The 24349-nt window shown below is 43.8% G+C and overlaps 1 protein-coding gene across 2 annotated transcripts in view; it reads right to left on the minus strand.

Annotated features, from left to right (window-relative positions):
* Cds2 (CDP-diacylglycerol synthase 2) overlaps window positions 1-24349 on the minus strand; it is a 53407-nt gene extending 29058 nt beyond the window's left edge. The window contains exon 1 of one of the 2 annotated variants that reach the window (XM_055607466.1): window positions 24040-24349. In XM_055607466.1, coding sequence (XP_055463441.1) covers window positions 24040-24093 — 54 coding nt within the window. In that variant the 5' untranslated portion in view covers window positions 24094-24349. Of the gene's footprint in view, window positions 1-17882; window positions 17946-24039 lie in introns of those variants that run through there. The other variant, XM_055607526.1, reaches the window with a different exon arrangement.

The raw sequence follows: 24349 nt of genomic DNA on the forward strand, positions 1-24349 counted from the left end.
CCCGCGTTAGATGAGCTCTCTCTACACCTCTATGCTATATTCCAGCCATGAGTCTCTCTGCTGGCCTGCAGGCATTTATGTCCAAACACTTTTCAGGTCTCCACATGCACCTAAAACTCTCCACATCTCCAAAACAAAATTCACACTTACTTCCTCTCCAAGCCTCCTCCTCCCATGTAAGCTATCTCGCAATGGGATCTTTCTCCTTGAATTCCCAGTTTGACTCATCCCACATTCCTCACACCCATTACTAAATGTGTAAATGCTATCTCCTAAACTGCTTTCAGCTACATTTCATCTTTTTACCTCTCTGACTCCTTAATTCAAACTGGTATCATCTTTCCTCCTCTGATAACTGCAAAAGCACACTTGCTACCTTTGTCTAGCCTCAAATCTACTCTCTACACTGCCGCAAGGAAAGAACATCTAATCTCCCCACTCCCTGAGGGGCTAATGAGCTGTTCCCATTGTCCAGCCTTTGAGTATTTGGTCCCAGGTTGATGATGCTTGCCTAGGATTAGGAAGTTGGCCTTTTTTGGAGGAAGTAAGTCACTCCGGGTAGGCTTTGAGAATTTACAAGACTCTCCATTCTCAGTTCACTCTTCCTGCTTTTTTCCCCCCCAGTTCAAGATAACAAGCTCTCAACTTCTGTTCCAGCAGCCATGAATTCTGGAAGCCCAAATAAATTCTTTCTCCTATAAGTTGCCTTGATCATGATGTTTAATCACAGGAATAGCAGAGTAGCTAACGGGCTAGAGAGATCGCTCAGAGGTTAGAAGCACTGCTTGCTCTTCCAGAGGTCCTGAGTTCAATTCCCAGCAACCACATGGTGGCTCACAGGCATCTATAATGAGATCTGCTACTCTCTTCTGATGTGTAGGTATACATGCAGGCAGAACACTGTATAAATAATAAAATAATACATCTTTAAAAAGAAAAAAATAAAAGTAGCTAACATACTCCTCCACATCTTACAGAGTAGCCCATAGTTCAAATACTATGTCTAAACCCTCTCAAACTCCCTTAGGATCAGATCTTGGCTAGGCTTCCAGCTTTGTCTCTTGAGACCATTCTAAATGAGAGTTCATATTTAAAAACTAGAGAGTTCCCAAATAAATAACCTAATGATGTACCTCAAAGCTTTAAAAAAAAAAAAAAATAGGAAGCTGAATCTGAAGAGATGCCTCTTCCAGAGGATCTGAATTCAGTTCCCAGCAGCCATGTCAGGCGGGTCACTACCATCTGTAACTCCAGCTCCTGGAGGTGCTCTGCTCTGGGTCTGAGAGCACCTGCATTCATACGAACATACCCATGCACAGGATTAAAAATAAATCTTTTGTCAAAACACAAAGGAAAAGCCAGGTGAAGTGGCACACACCTTTAATCCAAGCACTCAAGGACACAGAGGCAGCTGGATCTCTGTGAGTCCTAGGCCAGCCTGGTCTACAAAGCAAGGCGAGTCTAAGACAGCCAAGGCTACACAGAGAAACAATGTCTCAAAAAAAAAAAAAAAAAAAAAGGAAAACAACAATAAAAATCTGTTTTAAAAAAACACAAAACGTGTTTTAAAATCTTTGTTTTCCACAATCCGACCTTTATGTCTCTTTTTGATGAGGTTGTTTTCACCGTGAGTAGAGCAGGGAGGCAGTGCGCACCATGTGCGTGCAGCACCTGCAGAGGCCATAAGAAGGCACTGGGCCCCCTGGTGTTGGGTTACTAAGCAGTGGTGACCCACCCAACATGGGCGCTAGCAACTGAACTCAGGTGCCCTGCAGCACCCCTCTTAACCACTGAGCCACATCGCCATCCCCAAACTATTATGTTTCTATTGACAGCAGAAAACTATGTGAACAGGGAAAACAAAAACAAACAAACACCAATGCATAATATACAATATTCCAAACCTGGCACCTACATTCCCTATGCTGAGACTCTAACCCGCCCAATATGATGCTGTTAGGAGACAAGCACCACTGAAGGAAAACAAGTTCTTCAGCCCAGGCCTCAGAGTGTACCTCTTCCACTCTGTATAAACAACGACACAGCAGCTAGCAACCAAGGGTTCACCTGTTAGCATCATGATGCTGGATTGCTCAGGATCTGGAACTACAATAAACATTTTTTGGTTTTTTTGTCTGTTTTTGTTTTTTGAGACAAGGTTTTACTGTATAGCCATGGCTGGCCCGGAACTCAAGGCTAGCCTTGAAGTCACAGAGAAACACCTGCCTCTGACTAATGTTGTGCACCAACACGCCTACCAAATTGTTGTGGGTTTCGTTTGTTTGTTTAAAGCTGTATTTATTTACTATGTATACAGTGTTCTACCTGTATGTACTCCTGCACACCAGAAAAGGGCATCAGATCTCATTATAGATGGCTCTGAGCCACCATGTGGTTGCTAGGAATAGAACTCAGCACCTCTGGAAGAGCAGTCAGTACTCCTAACCTCTAAGCCATCTCTCCAGCCCCCTAAATTGTTGTTTTAAACCACCCAATTGTGGTCATCTGTTACAGCAGCCCCAGGATTATCTATAGGACAAAGACAGCTATGGATAGGGCTCAACATAAAATCCATAAACTTACTTAAGGTTAACATGTAAGGTTTGGGCTGGTTGTTTGGTTGGTAACTGGACTGTGTAGCTCTTGGGACAGTATTGTGACACAATGACCACACTCACTGTACCATCCTTGTCAATGTTCTCTTCTGATAGTTTTCATTTCATCTTTAGTCCTAGCACTTGGAGAGAGAGGTAGGCGGATTACATCTGTGAGTTCAAGACCAGCTTGTTTTATACAGTGTTCTAGACCAACCAGGGCTAAACTGTGAGGCCTTGTCTCAAAAAAAGAAGAGTGATAATATTAATAATAACAATAATTATCATAGGTATCTTACCCATAAAATTTATTATGCTTTTTCTTTTTAAAATATCCAGTAAGAGGATATTTTCCATAGCTTATTCTATTAAGATCATCACAAATAGGGACTGCTTTTCATGTTTATCTTGAGACCTCAATGCTTTCATTGCCGTGTGTGTGGGGGTCGAAGAGCAATTTGGGAGAGTCAGCATGTGGGTTCTGGGAATCCAACTCAAGTTGTGAGGCTTAGTGTCAAGCGCCTTTACCCACTGTGGCATCTTACTGGCCTCAAGTAATCTTCCTTAAAGGGTTGTTTCTTATTTATATGCATGTGTGCATATGTGCATGGATATACAGGTGCCCAGGGGCCAGAAAAGAGCATGAAATCCCCAGGAGCCATGGCTACAGGCGAGTACCTGATGGAGGCCGGAAACCAAATCCAGTCCTCTGCAAGAGCAACAAGACCTCTTAACCACTGTCATCTCTTCATCTTCCAAATATGCTTTGTAATAAATTTATGTACCTTTTTCTACAGGGTCTCACCCACATGTGTGTAGAAGAGACAAGTGGAGAAGGACTGTCACAGTTTGGTTTGAGTTCCCACAGACGTAAGAGGTTCCCTCTAGGGGCAACCATAAATATTGGGGAGTGGTTAGCTGTACTTCCCAACATCAGCTAATGTACTGTCAGGAACGACGAATAACAGGCAAAGCCTTTTAGGGTTCTTAGTGGTTCCATCTTGCATTATAGAATGTACGGGTCTCAGTACATTTCCACTTGTTTCTCAGACAGGTTCAGAAACATCTGTCCACATCTCAGCCAACTGGTCTATACACTGGAAAGCGCCCTGAGAAACTAGCACTTGAAAATGCTACCCTCATAAGAAACACCTAGGTTCAGGTATGGTGGCCACAAACCTATATATCTCAGCACTAAAAAGTACCTCAGCACTGAGGTATGAAGAGGATGAATTTGAGGCTAGCCTTGACAATACAGTGAAGACTGTCAAGAACAGAACAGGAAAGGAAGAAAAGACAAAACAGATGGAGGCAGGCCTGGCAAGCATGTGACCTGTAGTCCCAGCTACTTGGAAGGAATAGTCATGGGAGGACCATTTGAGCTCGGGTTTTCCAACAGCCTGGGCAACATAGAGGGACCTTGCCTCCAAAGAAGAGTCCTGCTTTGCCCTTTATAACATCAGTAACTCTTGTCAGGAAACACTCATCTGTGGCCTTCGATGGAACATGAACTCCATGTTGGAAGAAACTGGGTTATTCACTGCTATAACCCACGTCTGACAACACTGCCCCCGGATAATTCCACCATGCGTGAAGAACCTGAAAATTGAAGGCTTTTGGAGCTAAAGTCTCAGCGAGGCATTAACAACGTTAGCAAACATTTCCAGGCTGAGAGATGGGGGTTAGAAGTAGTGGTCCCTCAATCAGAATGTGAGGACAACAGGACCACTGCCCGCTGAGGCATGGGCTGGACAGCAACCTCTCCACCACACTGTACAGGAGAGGCAGGGATGCACTCAGCTTTTCCTGCATGCTGAAAGCCCGTGCTGTCTACGCCCTAGGTTCTGTCCATACCAAGAACAGAGGACAGATGCCAAGAAAACTTCCAAGACAACACCAAAGAAACAAGCAAATGGATCTGACTCATGCTCATCGTGCTAATAGCAGCAATCACTGGAGCTATCTTCCTTGTGAGCATCCATTCTGTAAACACATTAGGAGGGATAAGCTGAGCAGAAAACAACACCAGCTATAACCTTCTCAACAAGACACCCCTGAGCTCAGGGAGCAGGCAAGGGAAAGAGACAAACAGCACAAGCCATGTGATCCTAGGAGAGATCCAGTCATCTTGGACTTCATCTTTTTCATCTACAGAAAAGAAAATTCCTACTTCAAGAATAATTAGATGAAACATGGCTACATTTTTTTTCCCAAGTAGCAAACTGAGACCCACTGGGTCTTGAAATTAACTTAGTGGGTCACAATTAGCCACACACACAGTGCCAGAATGCAGGTTGTAGCTCCCAGAGTGATCATGAGTCAGTGATCACTCAGAAGCCTCCCCATGGGAGCCTTCCGGGGACTAGGAATGATCTGTTTCATCTGACACTGTTGCAGGGATGTGCTTCATTTAAGAAAAGAGAATTACGAATATGTACAATTCTGCATGTCTGTTATAGTTCAACAAAAGATTTACAGAAAGGGTAGATACGATAAAATCAAAGAGCAGCAATCTTTGACATGTTCACAGACAGACTGTTTTGTGAAATGTTTATACCCAAGTCACATATGTACAAGCTAACATACACAGATGCATTTCCTAGTGTTGGGTCCAGACAGCAGACACCCTTTTTAAGATGAAATGGGTTTGGGGGTATAGCTCAATGGTGGAGCACTTGGGTATCATGCGCCAGGCCCCGAGTGTGCTCTCCAGCACCATGCCCCCACCCCGGCTTGATACAATGCACTCTGAAAGACAAGCTTTTCCCCACTGCCTGTATACACGCATAGGCTCACCTGTACCAAATGTCTTCTTTTAGAACCTTGCCTCCCTGCATGAGCCTCAGGAAGAGGGAAAACAACCAAGAAGATAAAGCTTCTGTCTAAAGACTAAGTCTTAATTGGGTTCCAAGAGTTTCTAGACAAGAGATGAAACTGAAGGGCATCAAGACAGACAGGAAATCCTGTCTGGAGAAAGAAACAAAACCCGATTACTAGCAACTAAAAGGCTACACACAGTCAGCCCACTGGCCTCAATGTCCTCAAAGTTATCACACCACAGGGCCAAATCTTTAGCAATGTCAGGCTAAGAGGAAGAGTGGCTGTCTAATGATCCCAGCATTCCTCCTCCTAGAGTAAGCCTGCACAGGGAAAACCCCTCCAACAAAAACACCTAGTCAGCATCACCACTGATGCAAATCTTAAAAGAGCATTTCACTTTAAATCTATGTTTTGACTTTGTATTTAATAAACAGTTAATGTGAGACATTTTCGTAAATTTTAATTGGAAATAATATTCAAATTTTGTCTACTAAACCTACCCAGAAAGAATAAATGTTCAAAATTACAGTTTTATTAACTTGGGCTTTTAATTACGATTCCATGGTATATCCAAACACTGAGTATTTGAACCACTTGATTTTCATCATTTCTTAAATCCCAAGCCCTAAAATAAAACCCTGACAGTTCAATTTTCTTTGTGCTTCACAACAGGTTAGTCACTAAGCATAACAAACTTCTCCCTAAATCACAGACCTGGTTCCTACTGCCCATGCAGCTGTTAATCTTCACAGCTGATTAGTACCAACTCACCCTTAACCTCCTGACAAGTCACACGTACTAGAAACTGGGTCCAGCCATCGAGTTCATGACATAGTCTGCAGAAAATTCAAACCTGTGAGCCCAACACACACATGGCATTTACAGAAATCCAAGACAAGAAGCAAACCTCAAAGACCATCTGTTGGGAAGACAGCGGGAGATGGCACCTAATGGAGGTGTGCACAGTGACTTCCACAGAAACAAGGGGGAAGATATGAGCTGGAAGTATCCAGAGTGTCACAGAAGAGGCTGGGGCTGAGCTGAGTCTCTGAAGCCTAGGGCTCTGTGATACATCATTTCACAGGGCTCCAGGATGCTCCTGCTTCCAAGATGAAAGCCTCAAAGAACTGCAGGCACTTCCTCTCTACAAAACTGGATGCGAGAAAGGAGGGGTTCACTCTGAGACAGTCACAAGGCTTCTTTCTTTGTGTCTCTTTGAGCAAACCCAGGAAGAAAACGTGAAATGTTCTGCAAGACCAATGGAGAGTGGATCAAGCCCACACACTCTGCAGACCCTTCCCGGTTAATGTTTTCCTGGGACGACATACACAGACACATCTATGTATGTATGTCTACAACCCTACGTATATATGGCTATAACGCTAACCCTTAATATGATCTTAAAGTCTATAGAGGAAAAAAAAAAGACTTTTAACTCAAAACTCAGTCAACATTTTAAATGGAAATCCTCACAATAAATTTCACATAACTTCAAAGAAACCATCCATTCTGCAAAGTGCATGAAATGTCAAATGTATAGTCCCCAAAGCTACTGACATTTTGAAGCTTGCATTAGTAGCATGCTCTTTGCAACAATATGATGGTGAGATAATTTCCTTAAAAAAAAAAAAAAATAGAGGGGCTGGAATGGCTCAGTCGGTAGGAATACCTGAGGCTCTTCCAGAGGACCTGAGCTTAGTTCCAGCATTCATTATGGGAGGCTCACAACCCCTATAACTCCACCTCCAAGGATCCCCCACCTCTTCTGGCCACAGGCACCCTCACTCACGTGACATTCACCCATACACACACACAAATACACATAAATCAAAATAAGTAAAGATTTTTAAAACACAGGTCCAATATTTAATTAAAATGTCTCATAACACCTCCAATTAAGTCTTTTCTTTTAATAAAGTGCCACTGCATTTTTTTCTTCCTAGAACTTGACTCTCCCGAGTCCACAGGACAATTAGAGACTGACAGTATCACAGACACCGAAGGAAGCTACAGAACGCTAGGGAGCAAACAGTGTGTCACTATGCTCAAGACCCAATCACACACCATCATGTCTGAACCCAGCACAGCGGCAGCTTCAGCCCCTCCTCCACGATGAGTGACACACCTCATTCACTAGAGTGGCTGCTCTTAATTATTAAGGACCTTATTACTTGTTTATGTAGAGCCATCAAAATTTGCCATGTTATAAATTAAAACTGAGAAATTTCTGAAATACAACACCCAAGTATTGTGGTTCCTCAAAAAACTAAAAAGCTGGAAATAGTTGAGCATCTGCAAGCACAAATATAACCAGCAGTATGATTCCCCAACACCGCAAGAGGAAAAAAAAAGGAGGAGGAGCAAGGAAAAGAAAAGCATTAAAGTCTGTATAACTAAGACTGAACAACACCACATCTGGCTGTCCACCTAAAAAAGCTGAGCAGAGCCAGGCACGGGCCTTTAATCCCAGCACTCAGCAGGCAGAGGCAGGCGGATCTCTGAAATTCGAGGCCAGACAGAACACAGTGAGTTTTCAGGGCAGCCAGAGCTGCATAATGACCCTGTCTTAAGAGGAGAGGGGTGAGCTGTGAGCAAAGACAGAAGTATGTGCACACTTGTACCGAAAGCAGCACCATTCACAACACTGGCTTACAAAGCTTTCCACGATTGTCCCCCAGAGGCTGTAAGGACAGAATTCTATTAGGCAGTCAATCACTATGACTGCAAAGACTTGATCAGAAAAGGGAAGAGCATTATCGTTGTTTTGAGCCAGGGTCTCATACCATCCAGGCTGGCCTCAAGTTCACTATGTAGGTGACTGGCTCCAGCGCTGGGATTACAGTGTCAACAGCGTGGGTCTTCAAACCTGGCTGGCTCAGGTATATTCAGCTTCCATACACACCGGCCAACAACCTTCCACAGCACTGGCAACCCCATCCACTCCCCAAAGAGTGCAACTGTCCTGCATGTTTGTTAGCTCTTAGTACATTCACACCTTTTTCAATTTTAGCCATTCAGATGCTTATGTTTTATCATGGGCTTTAATTTTAAGTGTTCTGATAACTGATATTGATATTGGCCTGACTGATTTCTGGTATAGAATGTAAACCCAAGACCTCCCACATGCCAGACCTGGCCGCACCTTTTCTTTTTGCTTTTCACTACATGCATATGTGTGTGGTTGGGTAATTTAAGTGCAGTTAAGTGCATTTAGGTATGGAGGCTAGGCATGAACTTCTGTTTCTTAAACTAGTAAGAGAATGAAGACTATTTCTATAAACATACCTGACATGGGTTTATGCCCCCACAAAACAAATAGGGATGTAGCTGGACAGAAAATCAGCACTTCATATGGGTCAAACTGTCAGAAAAAGTATTCAGGGCTGGAGAGATGGCTCAGCAGTTGAGAATGCTTGCTGCTCTTAGAGAGGACCTGAGTTCATTTCCCAGCATCCACGCTGAATGTCTTATAACTTGCCTAGAACTCCAGTTCCAGGAAACCTAATGCCCTATTCTGGTCTCTGCAAGCACTAGCACATGCAGACACAGTAAAATAAAATATTAGAAACTGTCAGTTCAGCTTGGTATGTTAGTTTACACCTTTCATTCTAGCACTAGCAAGGCAGAGGCAGTCAGGTGTCTATTGGTTCCAGGCCAGCCTGGTCTACAGAGTGAGCTCCAGGCTAGCCAATACTGCATAATAAGGCTCTTGTTTCTAAAGGAAAAAAGAAAAAAATTAAAGAAAGTTAAGTTCATTTATATTAAAATAAAGACCCAGTATTAAAGAGCCAGAGGAGGGATGCACTGTAGCTCCAGCTATTTGAAAGGCTGAGGAGACTGCTTGAGCCTGGACATAGCAAAACCTCACCTCTCCTTTTGTTTTAGTTTCTGTTTGTTTGTTTGCTTTGTTTCTTTGAGACAGGGTCTCACTATATAGCCCTAGCTGCCCTGAAACTCACTATGTAGCCCAGGCTGGCCTCAAACTCACAGAGCTCTGTCTTCTAAGTGCTGGGATTAAAAGGCATGCTGCATTTTACCACACCTGGCTAAGAATGTATCTCACACATACATACATATATACATACATACATACATACATACATACATAAAGATATAAATTTCAAATATACCCAATATGCATAAGTTTGATTGGCTCAACATTCGAATACAGTTCTGAAATTATTAATATTCTTTAAGTCTGCTAATGTAGTGATTTCACTTCTTACCCCGTGTCTCACGGAGAAGTAGAGCATCTCTGAGCTGTTTATTCACAGAAGCAGGCAGGCCATTATTCCAGTGGTGTTTGTCACAATAAACTCTTTTGTCCCTTCAATTTCCTGTCAATGAATCTTTCCAACTGAAAGTTCTGGTCACTTGCAAGTTGGTTTTGTCTAGGGGACTCCTCTATCAGAAACTACGAAATGTATCTGGCCACCTCTACTAGAGCACAATTACTATCTCATTCCATTAACTAAATGTGGGCTGAAACAGCTCCATTAATGTTATTGTAGTAATGGAGACTGAACCCATGGCCTGACCACTGATCTACACTCCCCCAGTCCCTTAATACTCTATCATTCCTTTGTCACTTTCTATAAAGAGAAACTTTCCCTAATCAACTATTTTGTTACTCTAAAGGTCAGTATGGTAGGTAGTTTTATGTCAACTTGACACAAGCCAGGGTCATTTTCAAAGCGGGAATCTCACTTAAGAAAATGCCTCCATCAGACTGGCCTGTGGGGATGCCTGTGGTGCATTTTTTGTTGACGACTGAAGTAGAGGAGCCCAGCTCACTGTATACAGTGCCACACCTTGGCTGGTAGTCCCGGGTGCTACACAAAAGCAGGCTGAGGGAGCTGGGAGAAGCCTCCATGTAGCCCCTGCTAACCTGGAAGTCGCTATGCAGACCAGGGGCCCCAAACTCACAAATATCCGCCTCTGCCTCCTGAGTGATGAGATTAAGACTATGTGCACAACGTCTGACTTAACAATTTTTTTTTTTAAGATTTAGCTCTACGTAAAAATAAGAGCATCCAATTCAGATGCAAATATGCTTTTGTGTTTAAAGAACAAAAATTATACATATAGCAACTTTAAAGTAAACTCCTGGGGCTAGGGCAATGACTGGGTGGGCAAAGATGTTTGCTACCAAGCCTGAAAACCTGAGTATGATCCTGTGGAACCCACATGATGGAAGGAAAGAAATTTCAGATTTCAGAAAGTGATCAGATACTATGACCACATACATACCATGGCATACTCAACCCATACATAAATAAATTTAGAAAATAAAATTTGAGGTGGGTGGCGGTGGCGTGTAGTGGAAGTTTTGGTGTGTTTAAAGATTCAAGTTATGTTATGTAAACATGTTTCTGTGTTAATTCCAGGCGTGGGATATGAAGTTGCTTTAGACTGTCCACAGCAGCAGGCAATTTGCCTTGTGCAGGCTCTGAGAGGGGTGTGATCTTCGCCAGCTGCAGACAGTTGAATGCTGAGGACTCTGGAGAGGAAATAAATGCCAGAGCCAGGGGAGAGACATGGAGTGCCGAGAGAAAAAATGAAGGCTCCTGCTCCCCACTACTGCTCCTGGGTGCTGTTGCAATTTAGTGAGAAGTTGGAGATGTACTGAAACAAAGATTAGACTTGCCCCAAGGAACCCAACAATCTAATCCTACTAATGTTGGGAGGCTGGAGGACTGGAGGAAAAAAAGGAGAAAGAGATATAAGAACCCAATAAAATAAAACAGATTAAAAACAAATGCACGCCAACATGTGGTGCCCACTGTGAGGGATAACAGAAAATCTGGCTTCTAATGCTGGAGGGCAGCAGGGTATGAAGGGATGAACATGCTGTTTCAGGGCATAAGCAAAAGGTTTCACTACGTCTGCTGCCACTGGGTTCTCTCATGCTTTGCTCCCTGGAGGAATTTTCTGTTTTTGCTCAGTCTTCTTCCTGTATTCCATTTCAAATAAGGTTGGAAGAATAGTTGAACAATTGGAAAAGTTGCGAGTAGATATGAAAGGATATGAGAAACAAAAATGTTTGAAATAGGAAAATCAGAAGTGTCACTCAATTCTCTCATTTTTTAAAGGATTGCAGAGCTGGCTGTGCAACTAGAGATTTTGTTGGTAGAGACGGAAGCTCTTGGAAAGCAAATAGCACTACTGGTAAAGGGAGAAAAAGGGTTCAGACCTGCTAACTGAGAGCTGGAGTTTCCCCACAATTGCCACCAAGACCTGCTCCATGCCCTATTCCATGCCCTTTCAGTGTCGATCGAGTTCCCACAGGCTCTGGGCAGGCTGGGGAGCTGGAAGGAGCAGAAGGCCATATAGGGCAAAAGAGTTTCAGAGAAACAGTCCATTTCAAGAGAAAGTGTTAATCCTTACATTAAGACATTACCACCATTAGCTTTCCCGGTAGCCATTAAAGTCTTGGATACTAAAATGTTCAGTGCTTCAACTGCAGTAAATTTCAGTCTTTGGAAAAGAAATTGTGACCAGCCTGCTAAAAGTCTCAGCACTCAAAATGGCTGTCTGTTAACTCTGAGAAGTACCGTACTTACCACCAGAGAAGCGAACAAGCCATTTCTCATAACACTGGATCTCAGCAAGAACGCCTAAGTTTCCCCCCCACCCCCGGGTTTGTAGATGCTGTGATAAAAGCCGTCGTAGAGGGAATTTATTTCAGAACATGGATGCTCCAGCAAGAGATCACATCCAAAGACCTTCTAGGCTGTGTGATCTGGCTGGAATACAAACACGCCTTTATCTGGGAGACAGAGGCAAGCATATTTGAGTTCAAGGCCAGCCTAATATAGAGCAAGTTTCAGGTAAAGAAAAGCTTAAAGCCGGGCATGGTGATTAATTAATTCCACCATTAATACCAAACAATGAAGGTAAAGTTAGTTTGTAAAAGGAAGCACCCATGTTTGAAAGTGATGTTTAATTGAGTGGCAGAAAAAATTGAATCAGAGAAAGATTTGACAGAATAGGATTTGCCTAGCTCTCACAAGAACAGAAAGGAAGGGGAAGCTATCTAAAGGAACAACAGAGAAGGAGAGAGAGGGAAAGCAGTTTTACTGGGAAAGTTTTACAGAGAGAGCTTGAATAAGAGAACAAGCTAGACACAGGTAAAGACACAACAAGCCAGAAAATGAGAAGGAACCAGAAGATTAGAAAACATTGCTGGAGTTAGTCTGAGGAGCAATTCAGAGGTCGAGAGAATCAGCTGGCAGAGGAGTTTTAGCTGGAACAGCTGACTTGAACCAACCAGATATGAGCTCAGAAAGAACATAAAAGGGTGAGTTTATTGTATAGTAAATCTCAGAGGCTGAAAACATTCTAGGCCTAGGTTAGATTGTACATAGACTAGAAGCTTCCAGGACTAGGCCTAGGTTAACAGACAGATGCAGTCAGCCTCCAAGACAACAATTACTTCAGGCGAATGAAAGTTCCTTTTACAAGGCATAATTGGACTAGTGAATGCAGGTCCAAGAGTGACATGAGATAACCTCTTGCCATTAGGAAGCAGCTTTGGAGTCAGAGCCCAAGGCTCAGGAGCAAAAAGCACAAGCCATTCCAAACAGGAGAAACCAAGAGTTACCAGGTTATTAAAAACAAACAAAAAAACTGAGCCTGGTAGCGCACATCTGTAATCCCAGCACTCAGGGAGGCAGAGGCAGGCAGATCTCTGTGAGTTTGAGGCCAGCCTGGTCTACAAAGTGAGTCAAGGACAACCAAGGCTACACAGAGAAACCCTGTGTCAAAAACAAAACAAAAAAATAAATAAAAGGCCATTTTTATACTAACAGGAAAAAATGTAGTGGAAGTTTTGGCATCTTTAAAAACTCAGGGGCTGGAGAAGTAGCTCAGAGGTTAAGAGCCCTGGCTGCTCTTCCAGAGGTCCAGAGTTCAATTCCCAGCAACCACATGGTGGTTCACAACCATCTATATTGCCCTCTTCGGGCACGCAGGTGTTCATGCAGACAGAACACTGTATAGACAATAAATAAATCTTTTAAAAAATTTAAAAAATAAAAATAAATAAAAACTCAGTTATGTTATGTAGATATGTTTTCTGGGTCAGTAGTTCTACATAAAATAATCTTCCAAGGAGATCATGCACGAATAGAAGAATTTAGTGTTTGTTTTCTTTTTTTGTTTAACTAGAGTTAACTTATACAGCACTAATTATAATAACCAAACACTTAAAACCATTTTAATTCTTAACTAGTTTAATAGACTAAGGCTCAGCACAAAACACAATGGCCTATATCTGTTAAAATGATGGGGGCGGGGTGCTGGAGAGATGGCTAATGGTTAAAAATACTTGTGCTTGCAGAAGAACTGAGTTTGGTTCCTTGCACCTTTTTGGCAGCTCAAAACCTCCTGTAACTCCTGGGATCCAAAACCTTCTGACTTCTGCAGGGTCCTGCACCCATGTGGTACACACAAACTCATGCAGGTACATACACATAAAAATAATTTTTTTTAAGTTTAAAAAAATGATGGTGAGGGCTGCAGAGATGGCTAAGTGGTAGAGCCCTGTCTGCTCTTCAGGAGGACCTGGGTTCAATTCCCAACACCTACACGGCAGCTCACAATTGTCTCTAACTCCTGTTCCAGAGCATCTGACACTCTCATACAGACATATGTACAGTCAAAACACCAATATACATAAAAATAAATTATTTTTAAAAAATGATGGTGAGCATCAGCAAGATAGCTCAGTTAATTAAAATTTTTAAAAAGGCACCACTCACCAAGCCTGATGGCCTAAATTAAGTCTCCAGAACCCACAGATGGAAAAGGAAGGAAATAAGTCCCATAAGCTGTCCTGACTGCCACATGTACACAAATAAATACAATAAAAAAAAAATTTAAGATGCTGGGGACCTGAAGAGATGGCTCAGTGGTTAGGAGCACTCACTGCTCTTCCAGAGGACCCGGGTCTGATTCCCAGTATCCACATGGCAGCTCACAACCTTCTGTGCTTCCGGTTAAAAGGAACCTGACACCCATTTTGAGCCTCTGCAGGCATTGGTCACACATGTGGTACACACACACACACACACACACACACACACACACACACGCATACAAAATGCCCACACAAACAAAAAATAAAACAGAATCAACTTAATCTTTAAAAAAATAGTTTAAACTCTCAACATTCAAATCACATTTCTAGAAAAAGGGGAAAACACATGCCATAAAGTAGCTGTATATACAGAATGAAAGAATGTGTAAAATGTCTGAAATGAAATGACATATATATCAAAATATTAATGGTGGTGCCCAAACAGCAGAATTAAGACCATTTTTTCTTTCTTTTTGGTGCTTCTACAATAAATGTCTTTATCTTCACCTGTTTCTTCATAGTCAGGACAACACTTCGGCGGGCCAGCGGCAGTGCATGCCTTTAGCCCAAGCACTTGGGAAGCAGGGACAGGTGGAGCTTTCTCTCTCTTTTTTTTTTTTTTTTCTTCTCTTTTTTTTTTTTTTTTTTAAGGTTTTTACGAGAAAGGGTTTCTCTGTGTAGCTTTGGCCGACCTGGGCTTACTTTGTAGACTAGGCTGGCCTCAAACTCACTGTGATCCACCTGCCTCTGCCTCCCCAAGCGCTGTGATCTTTGTGAGTTCGAGGCCAGCCTGGTCTACAAAGCAAGTTCTAGGACAGCCAAGGCTGTTACACAGAGAAACCCTGTCTCAAACCCCGCCCCCATTAGCACAAAGAGGAAAACTGTGAGCTCATGGTGGCTATTTCAGTCACACCTGAGCAGGAGCCAAACCACAGCCCTGTCTCTCATGGGTTCACAGGTGGCCTGTATTCTTATCCGTATACATTTGTTTCTATAATACAGGCAAGAATGTTTCCAGTGGGATTAAGTCCAAGTGGAAGAGGGTGACAACAAAAGCCACTGCAGGGACGGAACAAGATAGATGGCAAAGGTGTCCAGCAGAAGGGAGCACAAGGACACAGAGAGGGTTCCATGTCTTTGTTCTATGATTCATAGCATAGCTTCAGAAGTGCTAGAGGACAGAAGCACAGACGGACTAGAGTAGGTGCTTAGAGCCCATCCTGAAGAGCTAGAAGAGGCTCAAGGTGAAGAGTTTACAAGAGTGAAGGCATCAAGTCCTGAACAACAGGAATTGTGCCAGGGCAGCAGATAAGAAATCCTAGTAACACTTAGAACCTGAGTCCTGGACTCCTCAGAGGAGCAGAGGAGATACACAAGATTCAGGCTGTCAGACTTGGCAGCAGCTTATCTAATGGGCCCAAAGCCTGAATAACTGAGGGACCTGTGGTTCTAGTGGAGGAGGAAAGGAAACTGTAGGAATAAGGTCAGCATAGAGAAGATGACAAACTCAGGTATGAGACAAGCCAAGTTTGCACCGATGAAAGGACCTAGGAATGTATGTGTTCAGACGGCTGAAACCACAACACTAGCCAGGAAACAGACGGGGAGCACACAGCTCTAAGAATCACCAAATTGGGAGTGTCTGTGACAGGCAACTCTCAATATCAGATATTCAAAAAGAGCGTCACCTTTAAATCTTCCCCAATTACACTCCCCAAGTTACTTGCCATACTTGTTCCTGTCTGGGCTACTTCTGTTCTGTTCCATCAGGCCAACCTTCATGGCCACATGCTCATAGTCCATATTTTCCCATACCTACTTCCTTCTCCTCCTGCTACACCTTCTATTTCCTCTTTTCTTCCCTTTCCTTGTGGTCTCCATCTGACCCCAAGCCAGGGAACCTAAGCTCCGCCTACTTCTCAGGCTGCCCAGTTGCAAGCTTCTAGCTATTTTATTAACCAAGTAACTAAATCAGGTAGAGCAAAGTTTACACAACAAAGACTACGGTAGTGACTCCCTCTACTGCAACCACAACTCAGAAGCCAGTGTTTAGCATTAGAGTACATAGCACCTGACCAACCCCAACACGTCCCAAAGCTTTCCTTGTTTTGTTTTTTGAGACAGGGTTTCTCTGTGTGGCCCTGGCTGTCCTGAAACTAGCTCTGTAGACCAGGCTGGCCTCTAACTCATAGATTCACCTGTCTCTGCTTCCCAAATGCTGGGATTAAAGGTGCATGCCACCAACGCCTGGCTCCAAAGCTTTTTCAAACTCTCAGGCAAGTCTTCAGGAATGGTCAAAATGGGTCTGTGGGGACCATATCACAAAGAGGCTGATGTCACATGCACCAAATCAAAGGGACATCTGACCTCGGCAAGACAGGTCAAGCCTTTCTTGATACCAGCATGCAGGGGCTCTTCAGCTCACTAAGAAAGGAGTATCTCTGGGGAAAGCAGGCAGGAGCAAGGAGACTCGTCGCGACCCAGCAAGCACTGCCAGTTAAAAGAACATGATAAAATTTAACTTTCTTTGCGAGGTCATGCAGGCTTGTGGGCTGGATAAACACGAGGTCAAAGATCAGTGACTGGCACAGTGAAGGTGACTACTGGGTGGGTGGGTGGAGGGGTGTGCCTCACTACTCCCCCAGTCAAGCAGCTACTACACAACAAGCCTTGGAAAGCAGACACTCTGCTCAGTGCCAGGAACAAATCAGCATTCATTCAACAAGACCCTGGCACACTTAACAGTCAAGAGCCCAAGTCTCTTTTCCAAACTGGAGGAGTGGCTGTGCTTTTTTAACCCCACGGCCTCTTGTACCAGTCAGGGACTGGAAACTGTCACGGCACAGGTGCAGCTAAACAAGCTATATGAAGGAATCTGCTCGGCCTATACAACCTCAGAATGACAGACAAGTGTGAAAACTAGACATACGGACACATATTTGCACTGTGAAATGCAAATACAAGATTCACTTTCAATGAGTTTCTCAGCCAGCAACAGTGACACGTGACTACAACCTAAGCATTTAGGAGGAAGAGGTAGAGAATGATCCCGAGTTCAAGGTGGCTGGAATTACATGAGAGATCTTGTCTCCAAAAACCTAGGGCTTGGCCTTAGAGATGGTGACCTCAATTCAAACCCAGGAACACAACTAAAAGTGGAAGAAGGGAACTGACTCCACAAAGCTGTCCTCCAACCTCCACACACTCACTGTAGCATGTTTACCTACACACATATACACTCACGCACACAGGAATGCTAATTTTTAATTTTTTTAAGGGCTGGAGGTGTAGAATACTTGAAGTAGGAGCCATTATGGCCTGGGTTTAAGTTCCTACACGACCAAATCAAAACCAATTTAAATCGGGGGGAAAAAAGAGATCACTGGGAATCAAACTGGTATAGAGGCTGTGATAGAGGTCAGTGATAGATGGCCTACCTAGCTGTACAAGCCCTGGGTTCCACCCCCAGCCCATGTGAGCATGAGCACACACCTCTGGAGTTATTACCCGTACAGACTGACACCAACCTCAACCGGAGACACAGTGAATATTAGAGCACAGGCAGTGTACACAGCAGACTGAGAGAGAATGTTCTGAAAAGCGCTCACCACTGATGACGGATGGTGCTGGAACAGAGGGTTCTGATGCTTAGTCATGCCTGGCCAGCACTTCCTCTAGCAGCCTCACACACTCACACTGCTCTGAGTGAAGCTCTGTGGTGGCCGAGCCTGAAAAGGGAGTTCCATTCAAGGATGTTCCAATCCCCCAACCCCAATACCACCAGTGGCTACCCTTAGGGATGGACTTCAAAGTATATAAATTAGAACCAAGGATTGAGAACTGTCTAATCTACTTTCTCTTGAAAAAAAAAAAAAAAAAATTCTCTCCCCCCACACACTATGAGACCTCACTTGCTTTTAACATTTTGCATTTTAAAACATGGTTTTTGCAACTTTTTATTTACAACTACATAAGAAAATTAGGCTTCAAATGGTGGCACATGCCTTTAGTCCCAGCACTCAGGAGACAGAGCCAGGAGGATCTCTGTGAATTCAAGGTCATTCTGGTCTACACATTGAGTCCCAGAATTGCCAGGAATATATGGTGAGGTTCTGTCTCAAAAAAAAGAAAGTCAAGAAAAATAAATACATAAGAATAAGGCCTTTTTTTTTTCTTCAAACCAATACTCATTAATACAAGAATAAAGACTTTCAATTAAAAGTAATCCTATACCCTTAAATCCTATACCCTTTTCTCTCATTATGCAATATGAGAGAAAACTGGAAGGGCTTCACACTAGCAACCCTGCACCGAACTAGCTACGTTGCCTTACTTAGGCGGGAAACCTAACTCTGCAGACGGTGGCACCTGTTACAGGAAGTGATCACCTCTCAGAGCCCTTGTGGTCCTAGAGTCAAAGACGGCAGGTTAACATTTATAGAGGATACTGAATCGTCTTAAAGAAATACTAACGCATGTAAAGACAAAGTATTTTGAATTAAATTAGCTTTGCTTGGGGCGGGAGGGGGTAGGGGTGGATTTCAAGCAGTCATAAGTTGGGAAGTAACTGAGTCCTTAAAATAATATTGTTTTTCCAACATAAAAAACAGCAAGATGGCTCAATGGGTAAAGGTGTTTACTGCCAACCTAAGTGCAAACTCCAGGGTCCTACAGGCAGGACAGACCCATTCCTGCAAGTTATCTTCTGACCTGACATCTGCCAATGTACACCTCACACAGCAAATAATAAATAAATATTTACTTTTCTTTTAGAAACCTAAAATGCTAGGGTGTATGATAAACTTACCTTTTCCGTCATTTCCCTACATAAAGTCTACAAGCCATGCTTAAGGTTTACTACTTTTTCAATTCCCAACTCACTCCTCATGTAAAAACTTTTTAAAAAAGAAATAATTCACAGGGCTGGAGGGATGCTTCAGTGGTTAAAAGCACTTACTCTTGCAGAGGACATGGATTCAGTTCCTAGCACCCACATGCCTGCTCTCAACCATCAATAATTCTAGATCCAGGGCCTCCAATGGCCTCTTCTGACTCTATGGGCACCAGGTACACACACAGTATACATAGATACATGCAGCCAAGGCAAGACCCTGACACATATAAGATAATCTTTTCAATTATAAAAATTAAAGATAAATAGCATAATTCTGCCTCTGAAAACCTAGTTATAGCTCTTAAAATAATATCTCAGTAGTTTATTCCCAAAATCTATCAGAAAAACATTTTGATTATTCAGGAGCATCTTGAAGTACCATAGCTGATGCTACGGAAGAAGATAACTACAATCCAGAACTGGTGCCTGCATCCTACCTACCTTCAGGGTGCAACCCAACTCCAAAGCCAACCTGATCAACTTACACACTCTCTGACAAAAAAAAAAAAAAAGTAAAAATGGGTTGGAGATATGGCTCAGTGGTGGCTCACTTGCCTAATATGCTTGAAAGCCTAGGACGAACTGCCCCCCGCGTACCAAAGCAGAGACTGCACACACAAATGCCTAGTGTTCCTTCTACAATTAAAGTGTGTCATCTGAGTACTGAAAAATTTCATCAAGAAAATGAACTCAAAACAGGTCACAGAAGGCCAACCATTATTCTAAATATAACTTGCAAGTTTAAACACATGCCAATACGTACAAAAAATTAATTTAAATTCTATAAAAAATCTATTTTATGCAGCAGCAACAGTGGCTAACATGTTCTCAGTGCACCATGCTCTGTCTCGGTGTTTACCCTGTATACACACTGAATCCACTCAAATGACCTATGAAGCACATGCAGTGTTCCCACTTAGAATACGGGCTTGACAAAAGCCTTCTGTTTGGCAGAATGACTTACAGAAGAGCCCAGGTGCAAGGCTGATCTCACTGATGCTTTGAATTATCTGCAGCTAAAACCTGAATTTTCCTTTCTAATCAGATTGGCATACACCTGTAATACCAGCCTGGGAAGACAGAGACAAAAGAGTTTCCAATCAAGACCAACTTACACTACATTGCAAGTCTGAGACCAGCCTAAGGTCCAAAACAAGTCTCTGTTTCTGGATGGATGGATGGACGGACGGACAGATGGACAAACAGACAGATGAGTGACTTGTTACCTACCTATACTAACTTCATCCATCTAGAATGGATAGGCAGAAGAATGGGAGCCCTTAAAACAACTAACGCTATATTTTCACACCATGTCAGCATCTAAGTAAAGTAGAAAACCCAGAACCTTCCATGTAAGTCCACAACAAATCTCCTAAAATGCCAATCCAACCATTTTTAGTACATTAGTCCAAGTTTCATCCTTTTGCTGGCAGCAGAGACCAGTCCTAAAGCTTAACATCCAAGGGTCTTAGTTTGGCAATTGCTTTGGGACTCTAGATCCCAAGAGAACACTTCCTTTATTAGCAACTGGCTTTGAGAATTCCATTCTAGGATGCTAAATATAACAAAATGCCTCCTGACTTTTATAAACACATTCTCCAGATTATTTTAATAGTGGTGATTGTCTAGTAACAAGACAGATTTGCAAACACAGTTTAGCAACTGTAACATTTTGAGTAATCTTTCAAAATTGTTCTTTAAAGAATTGTCTTGAAAATTGTTTTTTGGATTTTCATCCTATGAAGTAACAGAGTTCAAGTTTCACTACTCATTTCCCTAAAAAGACAGTAGTGCTTCGTTATACCTAAGCCCTTGGATTGTGACACAACAGTGATAGCAAAACCATAATTGTGGAAGTAGGTCTTCTCCAGTCTAAGAGACAATGAATAGCAACTGGGTGGTGACCTGGGTCTATGCTTAACAGTACTTGCTGCTCTTGCATGTAGCCAGCACCTATATCAGGAAGCTCACAAGCACCCAAGAGTAGTTCCAGGGCATTTACTACCCCCTTCTGGCCTCATGGGCACCCATACACACATGCACATACACACAGAAACACATACAAACATAAATAAAAGCAAACAGCTCTCTGAAGAAGTAAGATTTGGAGGCTGGAGAGACAGCTCAGAGGCTAAGAGCACTGGCTGCTCTTCCAGAGGTCCTGAGTTCAATTCCCAGCAACCACATGGTGGCTCACAACCATCTATAATGAGATCTGGTGCCCTCTGCTGGCAAGCAGGTGTACATGCAGACATTGTATACATAATAGATAGATAGATAGATAGATAGATAGATAGATAGATAGATAGATAGATAGATAGATAAGTGAATAAATAAATAAATAAATAAATAAATAAATAAATAAATAAGATTTAAGCCAGGTGTAGTGGCACACACATTTAATCCAAGCGCTCAGGGAAGTAGAAGCAGCCAGAGTTCAAGGCTAACCTGGTCTATAAAGCAAGTCCAGGACAGCCAAGGCTACACAGAAAAACCCTGCCTTGAAAAAACAACAACAAAAAAAAATTAAGATTTTAAAATGTTACTATATGCATTCATCAAAAGATAATAAGGCATTTCACTACTTCCTAAATGCATTAATTTTTTTAAATTATCTTTTTATTATTTTATTAAAATCAGTTTTTATTTTTAATATTTTATATTTATTTTTTATTTTACTAAAAATCCTACACATGACAACTCAGAAATAATAAGTAATCATTACCGTGCATGGGCTAACTGCCCACAATCTTTTAAGCAGAATGCATAACAGCTATATTTGAGGGAGCACACACCTGGGAGACCTCAAAACCAACCACAAGCCTCTTTCACATCACACGAGGCTTAAATGCTCTTGAAATGACTAAGGCCGGACAGCTCCTCATATCTTTTCTACGTAAAACATGCATGCGAATACTAAGAACCAGCTGACACTCCATTTAGGGAATGGGGCCGAAGGGCTGGGTAGGGAGGGTGAAAACTGCTTCGGCCCTACTAACATCATAGTCGTTTGGCCTTAACTTTTTAAGTAAATATGTGTGCATATGTGTGTGTGTTTATGCGTGTGTATGTGTCTGAGTGAGCGTTCGTAGCTGTATTCCAACAGCTATCAGACTTTTTGTTTGTCCGTTTTGTTTTCAAGACAGGGTTTCTCTGTGTAGCCCTGGAATTTGCTCTGTAGACCAGGCTGGCCTCACTAGAAGGATTCAGAGATCAGATTGACCTATCTCTGCAGGGAACACAGGCAGCCAGGTAGGCCTTCTTCCTTCTCCCTCTTCTCACACCTTAATCCAGGGGCCCCACTAGCTTTAAGTATGAAGTCCTCCTCAATCAGACAGGTTCCCAGAGTGGCCTTCAAACTCAACAAGGAGGACTCAGAGCGAACAAAGCATTCTCCAGGGCCAATCCACTACAGTCAAGGGGAAGACCAGAGTTGTAAGTACTGTCTTTGCAATCTAACTCTGGACCTCAGCCCTAAGCTTTCTCCAAAGGACAGAGTTCTCTGATGACCCACCGTCCACAGAAGTCACAAAGGTGTTTAAGCCCTTTATCTTTCATCTGAACCGTGCTTCCCAGTAAAATTACTGTTGGCATCCTGTCACCAAAGCTTATGCTTGTTTCCTTCCTGATGTTCTCTCTAACCGATTTAAAGACAAAGAGTACAAGCTGGCTGGGTGGCTCATGCCTTTAACTATATAGCACAGGGTAGGCAAAGGTGCCTACCCTGAGGTCCAAGCCAGATGGCAGGGGTTCACAGAGTCTGTCTAAAACCAAATAAACAAAAGTTCAGACGACAAAAGTGGGTGCTCCGGGCTTGATGATGTTTCCTTGAACAGCGGCGGCGGCGGTGGGGAGGGGGGGGAGGTTTGACAACTAAGCCGGGCATGGTGGCACACCTTCGCAGCACTCAGATCTCTGAGATCAAGGCCAGCCTAATCTACAGAGCAAGTTCCAGGTCAGCCACGGCTACACACAGAAACCTATCTAGAACAAACAAAAAGATACTAAACTCTGTCAACTATTAATCAGGGGAAACGCGGCAGAGTCTCCACTATTGAAGACAAGCTGGTAACACCGTCAACAGAACCATTATTTCCGTATCAGCTTGGAGGCCTAAGGAAGCTTCTGCAGGTCACCAGCTGGCAATCCCTGAGTTAACCAGTCTCCATCATTCTGGTCCAGGCTGCCTCCGTCCGCTCTACCCATCACTGATCCTGACCACTGCTAAGTCAAGAAGCACAAATGCCGTCATTCGACGTCCACGGTAGAACAAGCACTCTGCACCTTCCTCAACTTCTCCACACAAACCTTGCACTTTCAACCAAAGGAGCCCCCCACACTGGCTGTGTCCCTGCCAAAATGGCCTCCTCCTTACCTCCCTCTTTTACCCCATCAATGCCCACACTTGGCGCAGTAAACAAACCCACCATCGGGAGCACACACCTTCTCACTAACCGGCCGGCTCACTGCGTGCATCAAGACGCCCCTCTAATAGAACCAACGGATGTAATGTTTTCATCAAATTCAAGAAAGTGTTTTCTCTCTCAGGGGACAAATGCTATATGGCCTGGGTCTCCTTACCCCCCAATAACCACAGCACTTCTAAGGCCAGCGGGGAGCCGAAATCACAGTCCCGGGGCCACAAGCAAGGTCTGTGGGGTGTTGAGCCCACACCAGGAAGGCCTAGGGAGGGCGCGGACACCCCACCCCGAGCTCACGCGCCACTCCCCGCGCCCGCAGGCGGCTGTGCGGAGAGCGAAGGGCGCCCGCCGACCCTCGGCGGCGCAGCCCAGGCCTGAGGCCGAGGGCCGCGGCAAAGGTCAGAGAGCGGGGCAGCCGGCGCGCCCCTCCACGCTGAACGACGCCTCTACCTTGTCCTCCGAAGGTGCGTCCTCGCGGACAGCCCTCTGCCGTAGCTCGGTCATGCTGGGCACCGGGGCGCGACGTCACTCAGGGCGAGCAGCAGGGCGGCCGCGGAGCTCTGCTCAGCGCGCACGGCCTCTCGGCGGCCCCGAGCACCTCGCGGCCCCGCACAGCCTCGCACAGCGCCTGCAGCCGCGCCGCGAGCCCCGAGCCCGGCCCCGCCCAGCACCGCCGCCCTCGCCCGGGGAGCAGAGCTGCTGTTACCCCAGCGGCCACTCGCTCCTCCTCCCGGGAAGCTGCGAGCCAGCGCGCACGCGC

The sequence above is a fragment of the Psammomys obesus genome, unplaced genomic scaffold (genome assembly GCF_907164565.1).
Source record: "Psammomys obesus unplaced genomic scaffold, mPsaObe1.curated_primary_1811, whole genome shotgun sequence".
NCBI classification, from domain to species: Eukaryota; Metazoa; Chordata; class Mammalia; order Rodentia; family Muridae; genus Psammomys; species Psammomys obesus.